This window comes from Corvus hawaiiensis, chromosome 5 (assembly GCF_020740725.1).
Source record: "Corvus hawaiiensis isolate bCorHaw1 chromosome 5, bCorHaw1.pri.cur, whole genome shotgun sequence".
Lineage (NCBI taxonomy): Eukaryota > Metazoa > Chordata > Aves > Passeriformes > Corvidae > Corvus > Corvus hawaiiensis.
Window position 1 is genome coordinate 17,535,960 of NC_063217.1, and position 15,094 is coordinate 17,551,053.

Here is a 15,094-nt window from a genome sequence, read left to right on the forward strand (position 1 = left end):
TGGGAGAGCAGGTTTGGGTTTTTAATGGTTTTTGCCAACCCATTCTCTGCCTTCTTTTTTAAAACGCAGCCATTTAAAACTTGATTCCCTTTGTTATTTGTCTATTCTCCACAGGGCTATTGGAGCAAATCCTCTTTATTGTGATTGTAACATGCAGTGGCTATCTGACTGGGTAAAATCAGAATACAAAGAACCTGGTATTGCACGTTGTGCTGGTCCTGGAGAAATGGCAGATAAACTTCTTCTCACAACTCCTTCTAAGAAATTTACTTGCCAAGGTATGGTTGTTATTTTTTTTTCTCTTTGAAGTGTCAGTTTTTAACTTGTACAAATAGTTGAGCTGTGAATTAGGAGTCATGTGTGCTCAAAATACGTTTATTATAACATCTTCACTCAGTTTGTCATTATTACTCAGCAAGATGGCCTTTGGTTCCACTCAGGAAATGTATTTATTTTAAAGATTTTAATTCCTATTTCTTTTAAAATAGATAGAGAAAAAAGTATTTGGATTTGCAGTATAGTATTCCTCATGTGTACATAGTACAACATAGTACAGGAGGTACACAGGTACTTTGTACTGCCCCAGTCATGAATAGAGTTTAAACATCTACACTTCCCTTAGCCTTTTTCCTTCAAGCTGTTCACTGTAAAAACTGTAAATACATTGATAATCCTTGCAGTCTGCAATTAAATGCATAATATGTCTCTGATATTTCAGAAGAAAGCACAAACCAAACGAAAATGAACAAACAAAAAACCAAGGAAAAGGTAGATAAAGGAATGTAATAACCACTCTAGAGGCCTCATTCTAAAATGCTGTTAAATGGGCAGGTTTCTCAGGGTATTTAACTCCATGTTGGTACCAGTGTTGCTGGCATTTGTATCACAACCTGTACTATTGTCCATTAATTCCTAGTTTCTTTTTCTCAACTGTACCATTACTTTTTAGAAAAGTACACTTTTTACTTACATCAAGTGAGAACTTTTTTTGTTTACTGTTTAATCTTCCTCCTTTCCACTGATTTATCTCTTCTTAAATATTTTGAAAACACAGAAAGCTTCTACTGTAGCTTCATTTTTCATGGGCCTGATTTCAAAACATTAAAACTCCAACTGAAAAAAACCCAACCAATTATGTGTTCTTACATTTTTAAGCCATTACTAAGCTCATTGTGATTTCTGAGGCATCAGATGAATATGATCTTTAGTCTTGTAGAAGTAACGTAATGTCTAGGTAATCTTCAAGCTGTTTTGACTTATTCATCTTTTAATGTATCTTCAAAGGTGAACTTTATCCCTTTGTCATTTTGTTCTTAAAAAAGCCGTGGGACTTTCTCAGAGTTTGTCTTATCCAAAGTTGTTCTTTACTGCACACTTAATCTATTCAATCTTTTCTCTTTAGACTTTCTGTCAAAAAACTTTTTGGTTTTTTTTAATATAAAAACTACTGGAAGCCATCTTGTTACTTGTGATGCCAGTGAATTATTTTTCCCTCTGAATCCTTCTTGAAATTTTTCAGCATCACATCTCTGAGGTCATGCCAGTGTTCATTGCATATGACACTCATCTGTTGTAAAGTCTCTTGACCTCATTTTAGATAGGACATTTGCTGGCCAATCTGATTGTTTTCTTTGCAAACATCCACTGAACAATATTGCAGATATGCTTTTATTGCACACTGCCATAGGGATGAGAGTGAAAGAATATTTGCATGGACATGAAGAACCTGTTTAGTTATTTTCCAGCTTTTTCAAGGGGTTTCTTTTACAAACTGTATCACTTCTGCTTACAATCATTATGTTTCTGTCAGGCAATCCAGAAAGTATATCTTACTCCCTCTTGCCCATCAGAAAATATCCTTTATATTATTATGCAGGGTGAGAACTGTGTATTTGTTTCACTTCCAAGAGAGGAGATCTGGTATTATGGATACCTTTGAAAGAAAATAATTTTCCTGCCACTGTCATATGAAGATGCTCACAATTGCAGATTGCAGATCAGCAGCTTCTCAGTGACATGATGGCCCTGTAAGACATTTTGTGTCTGTTGCTCAAAGTAATTTTATCTTTTGTTTAAAAATAAACTGCTGAATAATAGAAATTAGGTTCCTATTAGAACCAAAATTTTTGGCTATGAATAAAAGGGCTGTTTTCAGAATATCCCTTGATGGTCTGCTACTGTATATGTATTTACAGGAAAAGAGTAATGTGTAATTCCCTCTTATCACTATCTATGGATCTGACTGATAGTGAAATGGGTGCTTGAATTTTACCTACATAATGATAATTCCCAGTGAAAATGGCATTTTACAATAAAGTCTCATCTAGTTGTAAAGCTCAGCAAAATCACTTTGCCTTACTCTAATTTTCTGAATTCTTTTACTGCAGGAATCATCTGTTAATATTTTCTTCTTCCAGTTATTTTTTTGCATTTGTGGGTGGGTTTTTTCTTTCTTTTTTTTAATGTGGCCTCTAACAGCTTCTCAATCTTTTGCTTTTACCTCTTTGTCATCCATGCCCTGCTTCTAGAGATTCCAGGGCCTTGTGGTTTTCTGATACCAGGTAAGGTTATAAGTAGATCTGGAGTGGGTGATCTGCTTAAGAACAGACCTTCTGACCTTCCTTTTGTGTACCTCAAGCAGACTTCTCTCCTAAGACACGCATGTTTACTGTCCGTTTTTCCCTGTGATGAATTTACAGCTGATTATTCATGATATATCATTTTATGTATATATATAGCATATTGTATGAACAGTTTTTTTATTTCAAAAGTCTGGATTTAAAATCTGAAAGTTATCTAACTGAAATTATTACTTCCATTGCACTGTACTAAAATTGGTGATTTCATTAGCAGTGTAGATACTGCTTTTGAGGCCATACGCAAGAGAGGAGTCATAAAATGTCAGAGCTCAAAGTTTTTGTTGGAACAGGTTTCTCTAGAAGCTGTTTTGAGAGGGTTTGTGTCATAGGTTTTCTTAAAGCATCTTAGCTACATGTATGTCTCTGTGTCAATAAAATACTATCAGGTTTTTTCTATTTACAAAAGAATTTTTTTTCTCGGGCTTATTCAAGAACATAGATGTCTACAATTTGAAAAACTAAACTAAACAATAAGTTATGAACCAAATTCTTTTTCATATACAAGTCTTTTAACACATGCAAGCAGAAAGAGGAACACTATAGTGAAAACACAAATAGGTTCCAAAATTGTCTTTGCTTTTTTTTGATCTTACAACTGAAGAATGATAAATCAAAATACTCATTTATATTGGATACTACATATGTGTTAGTTTGAAATAAATAAAGTATGAAATCAGATAATGTTGTTTACTATCTTGTTGAGACTTAGGTTCCCATTTTCTGTCTGTGTTTTGGAAGTGAAATTTAGATTGCTAAACCATTTTGGAACAAGACCTTAGTTACTGAATGTTTTTTAATTTGTGCCAATTAGTTAGCATTTTATTGCATGAAAAGTTGAAAAGAGGATATAGTATTCAGAATAAACAGAAGCAAGGATTGACTCCCAGGCTATAGTGCATTGTTACAAATTTTTATGCATGTGCCTCTTTGACTTAAGTTTTTTCACAGAACCTCTTAATGTACTCCATAATCAGCAGTAGACTAGAGTACAGTCAGGACTTTCTAGATGTTGATTCTGTCATGTTTATTTCAACTTTTCTACCTCTCCTGTGTGCTGATATAACACATACTTTAACTAGCTATAGATTTCTCTTTCAAAATAATGTAATGAAGAGAAAAAAAAATTAATGACCCATACAGATTATGGCTTTGGCAGTAAGCACTTTATCACATATTACCATGTTCTGCTTGCAAGCTGTGACACAGAAGGATACCAGCAACTGCAGATTAAAAAAAAAAAAAAAATTAAAGTCACCCGCTCTTTGTCTAACACTTCCTACTGGATCCTTACAACCACATGGCTTCCTTCCAGGCCAGCTCCTTTACAATTAATCTGAGATTAATTTGCAAAGACAAATCAGAAAGTTAGGCAATCTAAGTTTAAAAATAGAATAAAGCCCCATATCTCAGCAAATCCCTTTCAGCTTGGAAAACTCTGCAGTTTGGCTCATTTTGTGTAAAACCTGTTACGGAGCCATCAGACATTAGCTCTTGCAGGTCCCAGGAGTTTGGGGTCTTTTTTCCATTTAGATTAGAAGAAATCACTGTTTATTCCTTCAGAGGAACAATTCACCTGTGGGTAACTCAAGGGTTTTTTTAATAGGGGAAATCTGAAATCGAACTGGAGGCAGTATTGTCATTAAGCCATAGAGTGGGTGATAGAGAATGTATCTTCATTCTCTTAATAGGCATTTGGCAAAGTCACCCATTTTCTCTTACAGTAATCAAACTTCACAAAAATTATGAAAATTAATGATTATTTGTACACAGGTGTTTTCTAACATTTAACAAGAAACCAGTGATTTCTGTGGTTGCTTGACAAAAAAAAAAAGGTTACCTAACTTAAATATTCACCATAAAATGGCTTTAGAACTGGAAAACTACAGGGGAAAAAAAAAAAAACAACCTAGAAAACATCTATATAAAAGCGACAAGATTTGTGTAAGTCAAAGCTCTAAGTCTGGGTTCTGAAACTTAGGGTTTTGTCAATTTTCGTTTCTGAATCCTTTAATTATAATCATTAATAGAAGAAGCTGGCCTGCAAGCATGGATTGCAGTCTTCATTTGCACATAGGTTCAAGGTACAGTTTACATAATTTGTGGGCTCAACTAACACAGTAATGCACAGAACAGTGGCTGACTTCTAAGGAAAAAAGACACAGTATAGAGCTATTTATGGTGAGATAGCTTGGACAATGAATTTAAATTACAGTTTGCAGATGTTCAAGAAATTTACAGGCAATTTTAACATTTCATTTTGCCATCTCCGTGATCCTGCGCATAAAAAAATAAGTTAAAGCAAAAATGCATTTAAAAAAGTGTTCTCTGTAACACCATCATGGGAAGGATTGAAAACTGTGATAGCCCATTTCCTCACAGGCAGTTCCTACCCCATATCAAAGCAAAAGCTGAAATTGTATTCTTCATTTTGTTAGTAGAAAGGGAAGGTAATTTTCATGGATTATAACTGTACAGCTTTCATAGAATAGGAATATGGGAATCAATTTGGTGTCAGCTTCTTAACAAAAACCAAAAAGTAATACTTAAACCAAAAATCCAATCCCAAATTTATTTGGTCGCATCAAAAGAATTAAGGACAGTTCAGCATTTCATTAATACACCACAAAGTCTAAAGTCTATTTTAAAATTTAAAGCAACATGGCAGATAGGTCCTGTCCATGGTAAATTAATAGTTGCTTGTTTCTGACTATCCAATTTGTATTTTTAAGGGCCTGTGGATGTTAATATTCTTGCAAAGTGTAATCCCTGTTTATCAAATCCGTGTAAAAATGATGGAACCTGCAATAATGATCCAGTTGACTTCTACAGATGTACATGCCCATATGGTTTCAAGGTAGGCACTGCATGAAGAGGAACAAGCTCACTGAAATGTAAGCTTATCCTTAACAACCTTGAAGTATTCTTTGTCTCCCTTCCACTAGTGTCTGTATTTTCCTCTTACATTATATTTGTTGTTCCCTGTAGGGTCAAGACTGTGATATTCCCATTCATGCTTGCATTAGTAACCCGTGCCACCATGGTGGAACTTGTCACTTGAAAGAAGGAGAAAAAGATGGTTTCTGGTAGGTTTTTTAATTGTAATAACAGGATGGAAAACTGCTGAGATTTATATGGTAAAATAATGTTGGTGTTAATCTTTAGGTTCCCTGTGTTTGCTGGTAAGTGCACCACAAAGGCAGATTTTTAGCACTTGGGAAATGTTCAGAACATTTTGCCATCCTTGGAAAGCTTCTAAAGCTTTGAATCAGTTAAAAACAATAACAAATGATTGTAATTAGTTGAGGCATATCAGGTCAAGACACATAGTATTGACTCCATAATGCTAATTAATAGCTAGCTAGATCCCTGCTGAAAAAATCTCATCATTCATCTGTTGTTGTGTGTATTACTTCAACAGACAGCATGTAAATGATAAAATGTAAATCCCAGTGAAACAGAAAATTAATGATTCATTTGAAACTCACTATGCCAGCAGATAAACATGCTGTGAGCATTTTTAATCTTGAGTTATTTAATCACACAGTACAATTACTCCAGATGTACTTCATGAATTATGAAATAAAGTTCTTTAGCATTCTTATGTGAGATTATTAGTCATTTAATAATCTATACCTCAAGCTTGTTAGAAATGACACTTCAAAAAGATACAATTCATTATCCTGCAATTCATTATGGCATTATTCTTACTTTTAATCCAAATTCTGCCCAAGGATTAAATAGTCTTCTATTAAAAATTAAGTGTATACATCTTAATACTATGCCTCAAGAATTTAAATTGACATAGTCATGCCTCAGAATTTGACCTTTTTCATTTATTTGTTTGAACACTACATATTTTGAAAATCAAAACAATCTCGTAGTGAAAGCTTCAGAAATTATAGATAGTGCAAACTACATGAAAATGTATGTGCAGTCATGTTTGAGTGACTTTTACTATCTATTTTGATGTATTTGTTTTGCAGAAACATGATTAAAAGCAAAAAATAAATTACTGCTTTGAAGAATTTATACAGAATTTGGTTTTTTGTATGAATGCATGTACGTTAAAGAGAGTTTATATTGGTGCACTTAACTGAATGATTGTGGAAAACTATTACATACTAATCACTGATTCCGGTGTATTTTCCATGTATTTAACCTTAAAAAACCAAAAGGATCACTTTCCATAAGAAATATAGTCTTATAATGTAAAGGAAGCATGCTTTTCAAAAGGAATGCTCCATGATTTAATTTAGCAGGGTCCTTAAAGTAAAGACTAAGGTATGACTTTAGAAGTATTTTTCTGTTATTTAAAATATGAAAAATACTTTGGGATTGTTTAATATAAGGGCTTTTTACATTATATCAATCATGTTCTGTTATGGAATATTATAATTCTAATATAATTCTATTAGTTTCAGAACTTCTTGTCTGGATTCCCCATCTAAAGTGTCCATGTGGTTATTTGGTTTTCTGTATTAACAGGTGCACTTGTGCAGACGGATTTGAAGGTGAAAACTGTGAAGTAAATGTTGATGACTGTGAAGACAATGACTGTGAAAACAATTCTACTTGTGTGGATGGAATTAATAACTATACTTGCCTTTGTCCACCTGAATATACAGGTAGGAGTATAAGAGAAAGAACAGGTAATTCCAAGAATTCCTAGCAGAACAGTAGTATTTTCCACTTTGCAGGTGAATTAGTAGTTACTCTACAACTGACTTAATACCAGGTTTCCCTCCATATTTTTCTCCTGTACAGTTTGTAGTCAAAACTAGAGTTAATGTCCACTCAATAATTCCTTTTTTCATTTTGAAATTACAGTATTCTTATATTTAAAAGGTCATTCAAAATGTGTTCCTCCCTACTGTTTGCCTAGACACCTCAGTGGAGGACCTCTGTAGCTGTAGAAATCTGAAGAATATTCTACTTTTATCTGTAATCCTCATTTTACTATAAAGAATTTGTCTGTGCCATTGGGGAACTGTGTTTGGCTGGATGTTGTCCGTCCTGTACTCCGCTAGAAATATTAATACCGAGTGTGATGCTTCCTGCACAGAATAAAGAGACAAGTGTCTAATTATTTGTTTCTATCAGTTGGCAGCCAAGCCAAAGCATATCCTTCTCTTTGTGACAGAGGATCTCTTGCTTGCTGTCATGGTCTCTGTAGGAATGAAGGATAGTTGGAAAAGCAGCACAGGGGAAGTAGATCTGTTGTTTGCATTGAAATGTTTTATAGCTTTTCTAACTAGACACATCTATTTTCTATCAGCTAGCTGACCACTAGAAGAACATGGAGTTTAAATTAATTATAATTTGAAATGCAAAAAAAAGAAATGTAAGATCCACCATAATTTGGGAATTAACTCTACTCAGTTATCCTATATTTTTACTTTAATCAATCAATCAAAGTTGAGCTCTGGGAAACTGTAAGGAGAGGTGAAGGCATGAATTAATTTCCTTTATTGAAAACCCAGATAACTCCTTTCTCATGCCATGTGTTTCCATCACTAGTTCCACAAAATGTTGGATTGCTCCCATGTTTCAAGGTATTCAGATTTAAAGTCAGAATTTAAGTATTGGGAATGCATAGTGAGTGAAGATGTTAAAACACAGGTATAAGAAATACAACTTCATAATCTAATATAGGTATTCACCCCGTACTTATTCTCAGTAAATGTTTGGTAGAAATTCCCCCATGCAGGATAAGCTACAATATCTAAAGCAATAAAAAAGCCAGAAAGCTAGAAAGCTATTTAACAATAAGTGGATGATCCATATCTGGAACGACAGACATAATCTTCTCTTAAGACAAAATACTGTTTTGCCAAGTACCAATACCTTAACACCTAAGAGCAATTGACAATTCAAGCCTTGGAAAGAAATAACAGGCAACAGCCTCAGTAAGCAGAAACAGGTGTTTTCTATTTCTCCTACAACTAATATTTCAGGTATATGTGAGTCGAATTTCAGCTCCCTAGGCATCAGTTGCTATCTCCTTTAAAATGGGATCAGGTATTCTCTTGTGTAGGCTGGAAGAATGTAAAGCAAAGTCACATCAGTCCAGTATTCCTCTTCAGCAGCTTCATGCTAAGAGGTTTCATGTATCTATTGCATAGAAGATAATTCACTTGCAAGTGCATTCCTCCTCTGCAGCTTTGCAAGTGTTTTTACCTATGTTGCTCATTTCTACATTTTCAACCTTATTTTAACTTTAACTGCTAGAGTCAATAGTTTTCTGGATTCAAAGTATGCCATGGGAAGGACTGCTTTTTATTGAATATCCATAAATTGGATACAAAGGATTGTCTATATGTCCTAGACTAAAACTTTGATTAAGCGTGCCTGTTGAATTTTTGGAGTATTGAAAATGAAATGTAAATTTTAAATTTACAGTTGAAATAAAAATTGAAGCATTTCTCTATATATCTCTATGGATAGAGCAAAAAAGGAGTGCATAAACATTGATAAAATTTTTGCTGTTGGTATTGCAGTTCTTTAATCAAAATACAAGAAAATGCATTTTTAAATTTGTTTCATAGCTGTGCATAATTTCACTGTAATCATATGGTGAGTTTTACAGATACAATACCTGCTCATAATCTCTACTGAAGTCAGTAAGACACATGAATAGGTGAGAATCTTCTCACCAGCTCTAAAAGAAATCTAAACAATCTATTTCTAATCAGTACGTTTAGCCTCCCTGTTAAAAACTGTTGAGAATTTGCACTAGCTTATCAGACTTTTTTCAACACTTTTTTTTTAAAAAGACCTTTTTTTAAATGCATCACTAGAGCCTCGACTCATTTTATAGAAATTGTAGCAAAACTTTAGGTTTTCCATTATACAGAATAAAGTACAGAATTCTACAATATACTATCTATCATACAAAGCATCTAAGAATAAGACACAATGTGTGAGATCTTAAGTGATTTTTGAAATAAATTATAAGGTGAAATGAAACATTGAGCTAGCCAAGGGGTCCCCATATCTGTCAACCATGGTCTTGCATAGTAAATAACCTTCAGTATTAAGAATTAAACTGAAAGCAGTCTGGACACATCAGGATCTAAAAAGGGTAATGTTCAGAACATAAAGTAATAGTACAGTTTCCTCAAGTGTGTATGAGGTACCAAATAATTTGTAGAACTTTTCTTCGTCTCTGGCCTATAACCTGAGTTGAAAGATAAATAACAGAATCCCTGTCAATTACGTATAGAGTGATTTTCATGAGGAACTTTGTAAGCATTTGGTTTTTGATATCTGTCCTAACAGGTTAAAATCAGATATGGATATTTCTAATGTTTGTTTTTTTTAAGAAAGGTATTTTTTCACTAAATGAATTCATGTACTAGCTGGCCAAAAGTCTGTTAACAATCAAGAAAACAGGCTATATATTCAATATATACAAAGATTTTTAGATTCACAGGTGTTGATCTCTAGCATAGAAAGTCCCTGAGCCGTAAGTGGCACAGTATATAATACTAGGAAAATACTACTGTAGCCTTGTCCTTTCCTCTTTTAATTCTGTTGGCAATACCCCGAATCATCTTTGTTCAAGATGTCACAGCGTATATGAACTCAACATGGAATTGCACCAGCCCAGAATATTTTTCTGGGTGAATGGTTATCTGCAAATACGCTTTACATTTCAGCAGCATCGTGTAAGGAAGAAGTCAGCTGAAACCTGCTGGTATGAAATCTAAATCATTCTTCTATAAAGTCTTATTTTTCTGAGGGCTTGTTAGAATCCAAAATGAACTGCAAAGAATGTTCCAGTGTAAAACTGTCTCTTTTTGACTTTTTTAACAATTCCTTGAAAACCAACACTTCTCAACTATATTGTGTTGATTTAAAAACAAGCAATTAAAAAGCTTATTGTGCTGTTGCTTAAGAATCAGGAATCCATTTTTCTCTGCCTCAGTTAAGTTTTACAGCAACCACCACAGTTACAGGTGGAAAGACAACGAATGGTATTTGCACTATAATATGAGCTTTCTTAAGACTGTAACTGTGAAACAACAGTAAGCAAATGGAATCAACAGACATTCAGGTGTCTCATGAAGCCTGGAGAAATAAAACATTCAAAATACCTCACTATGTCCTGCACTCTTTAATCTTGCTATTCTCTTAACATTACCATGTCCTTTATTTTAACCTCAGTCTAGTAAACTTCAGGTCATTTTATGTACATTCTATAGATTACAGATAATCATTTCTCTTGCTCATTGTCGTCAGTCATTAGACCACAGAACTAACTGATCCAGAAGTAGAACCTCTCTTACGCCGCTGTTGGCATGTACTTCTTACCTTTCTGTTTGTTTTGTTCTGCTGGAGGTGAGACTTTGAAGCTTGCTTCATTTGCTGTATCAACCTCTCTGCTGCTATAGTTGTGCATTAGCTTAATGTGCTATGCTGTCGTATTACAATGTAAAAAGTCTCTTGTCTCTTCTGTCTTTGTCACTGCAAGCTGCTAATCTGAATGAAGTGGAAAAAGGTCAGTTGTCTTTTAAGCCTATTTTCACTTACCTTGGTTTCTCACTTTCCTTTTCTTAAAGGTGCATGGATTTCAGTTATTACAAATGACCAAATAAATCGTATATAGATATAATTTAGAAAGCTCACTGCAAATCCTCAAATTAGGCACTTGGCTGTTGCTGTGAATACATGTCCAAAGAATGTTGTTGAAGATGCAGATTGCTGTGCAGGAGTAATTTAATACTGCATTCATTGTCTTTTTTTCAGATGTATTAAAAACTTGTGCAGACACTGATACAGGACTAAAAAAAGCTTAAATTATTATGTTCTGAAATCCTTATTCGCCTCACCTTAAAGCCATCCCTTGGTTCTGTGCCAATGTATTCTCTGTGTTATAGCACTTAGCACTGTTTTGCTTTAATTTTTTCAATAGATTGTGTTACTAGAAAACATGCTGGAGTATCAAATGGCAATCTTCTTGCTCATCATTTCTGTGGCTTTTTATTTGCTGTAAATATCTTAAAAAATTGAAATAACCATATTAATCTGGGGCTGTGGTAAAAGAAAGGTAATATTGAAGAGATTTATGACACTGACTTTGGGTGTTTAATTTTTAATTTTTTTTAAGTTTCTGCTTAGCACCTATCACACTAACAGACATAAACCATCTTCTCTGCAATCCAATCATATATACAATCTGAGACCTAGCATAGTTAATGACAGTACAAAGTTGCATATTTAGTTTTAAAAGCAAATTAATAATTTTGTGGTGTATTTGCCATTAATTTGATAAATATATTTTCAGTTTTTAAAGCAATATAATAGATTATATATAGTAATGAAAATACGTTCATTATCCATGAAGTAACATGTTGAGCAAGACTGCAATTATATCATCTATGTTGATTAATTTAGACCTCTGATGAATAATTACTACAACATAAACTCAATGTAAATTTTCTCTGTAACTGAAGCAGAGTATAAGGTGTTTCCAGAAAATTTTTCCAACCATAGGTTTTCCATGCTTAAACTGTCTTCCATTTAGACATGTTGCTGTATTTGCATTTTATTACTACTCATATGGACAGCAAAAATAGCCTGCTGGTTTTCTTGTTTATTACACAAGTGTGAACTGTAACATATTAAAATTACTGATTATACAAAGAACAAAGTCCTCACAAACAAATTATCAAACATCCAGGGGACGTGAACTAAGTTCAGCTCCAAAATTAAGCAGATGTGCATGTGATACATATTTATATTAGCTTGCCAGCTGAACATGAAAGTTACTGATAGTTTATAAGTTGCTTAGAGGATCGGTCAGTTTTATCATGAAAGACATCTTTTGAGTTGTGACAGTATTAAGAAAAAAAAAGGGATCATTTCAAGCAATTATCTCAGTTTAGGCAAGCCTTAGAGACAGCCTTCCTGCCACTGCAATAAAGGAGCTGCTTTACTACTTTGAATTCACTTGCTAATCAAATAAGTACCTTCCTGAAATTTAAGCATGCAAGTAATCAAATGAAAATCATGTGACATCAAACTTGATAAAAAGTTTAATAATTTCATCAAATTAAATCATAATCCCCATCCTTGTAAGAACTGCATGTGTTACATATTCTTAGAATAAAGAGATACATTTGTTACTCTTGCTTTTTATCACTCATAAAATTTTCTATTTCATCTAGTTTAATATACTTTAAATGACTGTTCTATATTAAAAGCTCAAGTAGTAAAGTAATTTTACTGCATTTGCATAAAGGGGAATTATACATGATATTTGTGGCACCTAAGCTACCTGCTACTGGTTTAATCACTGCCATTACTCATTCTTGTCTACGATCCACCCTTCTGTATACCTTAATTGTCTTAAAGCTTACTTGCCTAAAAGTTACTATTTCTTTGCTGTTATCAAGCAGCAAATGTAAAACAAATAGAAATGTTAAACTAAATAAGCCCTGTCTTACACTGAGATCCACAAGCACGGGGGATAGCTAGAAAGACTTACGAGATGGTGAAAGATAGGAACAATCCAGCAATTTGACTCTGAAATTAAATTCCAAAAAAAGATTTATGATTATAAAATGCGTCCTACTGTGACTGCAAACTTTTGTTAATTCTAAGTAATTTTGTCCCTCATATAGTAGATACTTTTATTTGTATTTTCTGAATAATGAGTTTAAGACCTGAAATAATTTATGTTGTATACTGTACATTGAACTCAAGGCTTAATAAAAATGCAGCAATTTTCTGTATATGGTTTGTTAAATGGCACTGACATTTTCCAACCCCTTATGTGCTCTACTGGCTATTTGAGTCGCAACATCAAACAGAGACATCCAGTCACAGAGTCAGATAGTGATACCTAATTGATAAAACATAAACACTGCAAAAGTTGACTCACAGTATATCATAACTAAGCTCAGAAGCTGGAATGAATATATAAGCACACATATAAAATCCTTCTATTCTAGTCTGTGGTAGGTATTTGGTATTTTGACTTTGGAAGAGGAAATAATTCTTCTAGGAAAAACCTGAGTTTTGATAATTAAAACTGACTACTGTTGCTTTCTCATTCTCTGTCTAGTTTTTGTTCAAATAGCAAACTCAGCTTTGCTAATAATTTAAGGGTGATTTTAAACTTGTTTCTTCAAAACCTTGCCTGTAATTAGCAATGTGCTATTATATTCAGAAGCCTATGTCCATTTTTGTTAGAGCTGTGCTCTTCATTCAGAAATGTAGTGGCTGACATTGCTTTATTTTAAATTTATTGCCCAATTATTCAAAATAACAAAGATGTAAATCCTCTTTCACCTCATTGCCTTGTTACTCATTATTTGTTGTACTGCATGTCTATATATTGGAAAATCTAGAGTTAAGGGTCTGTTCAGCCTTGAGAAAAGAAGGCTTGGGGCAAGCTTATCACCCTGTTCCAGTATTTGAAAGGGTGGCTGCAAGGAAAATGGAGACTCCCTTTTTCACAAGGAGTCATGTGGAAAAGGGGTGGGGTAATGGGTACAAGTTACTCCTGGGGAGATGCCAATTAGATTTAAAAAGAGAAAACCTTTCTACAATGAGAACACTGAGCCATTGGAATAACCTTCCCAGGGAAGTGGTGGATTCCCCAACATTAGTCACTTTTAGGATCAGCTGGACAGGGTGCGGGGCCATCTTGTCTGTTCTGCTTTTGCCAAGAGATGATCCTTGAGGGATCAACCTGGTATTCTGTGATTAAGTTTTTTGTGATTTATAATCTTATCAAGTCATAAGAGTGAATTAACACACTCAGGGGAAACACAAACTGACCTGTGAATCTAGCAAACGTAAATAGCCTTGGATAGCTATATCAAGTATCATCAGCATACATCAGTATTTAATAATGTTTTCTGGCTGTTTAAGTCTGCATCATACTCTATGCAAAATCTCAGTAAATATTTGTCTGGAGCTTGGAGGGCCGTGTTCATTTGTGCCACACAGAGTTCCACTGGTTTCAATGCTACTCTATACCAGAATCCAGACTCCCTAGATGAATTAAGCAAGATGTCTTATGAAAAGAGTTATTGCTGGTTCTAATTAAACTTTGGAAACTTTTCACAGGTTTTTTGACACTTTATCCGCTACTTAAACAAACTAGTCTGTTCCTTATTTTCCTACACACAGAAATGTTCCCATCTTTCAAAAACATAATTACTTAGCCAAGCTCTTACAGAAGCCTCAGTTAAAATATTATTAGATGAATAAAAGAATGTCCTCAAATATTGGTGTCAAGCTTCCTTGAATTGAGACTTCTTTCTCACAACCTTTTTTGATTATTTTGCAGTATGCTCTTTAAACATTGTATTATGTGTCCTGAATCAGGAAAGTCTCTAAGATTTCCTTCCAGTAAAGCCAAGGAGCCTAACTTGGTAAATCTGGTATTTTCTCCAATGAGTGTTTCACTTTCATCGCTATATTTTCATTTCAACAAAATTAAC

The 15,094-nt window shown here is 33.9% G+C and overlaps 1 protein-coding gene across 19 annotated transcripts in view; it reads left to right on the forward strand.

The window, feature by feature from the left end:
• The window catches only part of SLIT2 (slit guidance ligand 2), a 263,355-nt gene that overhangs the window by 223,244 nt on the left and 25,017 nt on the right, over positions 1-15,094 (forward strand). For 10 of the 19 annotated variants that reach the window (XM_048303516.1, XM_048303514.1, XM_048303515.1 and 7 more), the window contains 6 exons: positions 115-278; positions 2,529-2,561; positions 5,369-5,493; positions 5,625-5,722; positions 7,125-7,264; positions 11,113-11,139. In XM_048303516.1, the coding sequence (XP_048159473.1) occupies positions 115-278; positions 2,529-2,561; positions 5,369-5,493; positions 5,625-5,722; positions 7,125-7,264; positions 11,113-11,139 (587 nt within the window). The remainder of the gene's footprint in view (positions 1-114; positions 279-2,528; positions 2,562-5,368; positions 5,494-5,624; positions 5,723-7,124; positions 7,265-11,112; positions 11,140-15,094) is intronic. The other 9 variants (XM_048303505.1, XM_048303510.1, XM_048303511.1 and 6 more) reach the window with 3 other exon arrangements.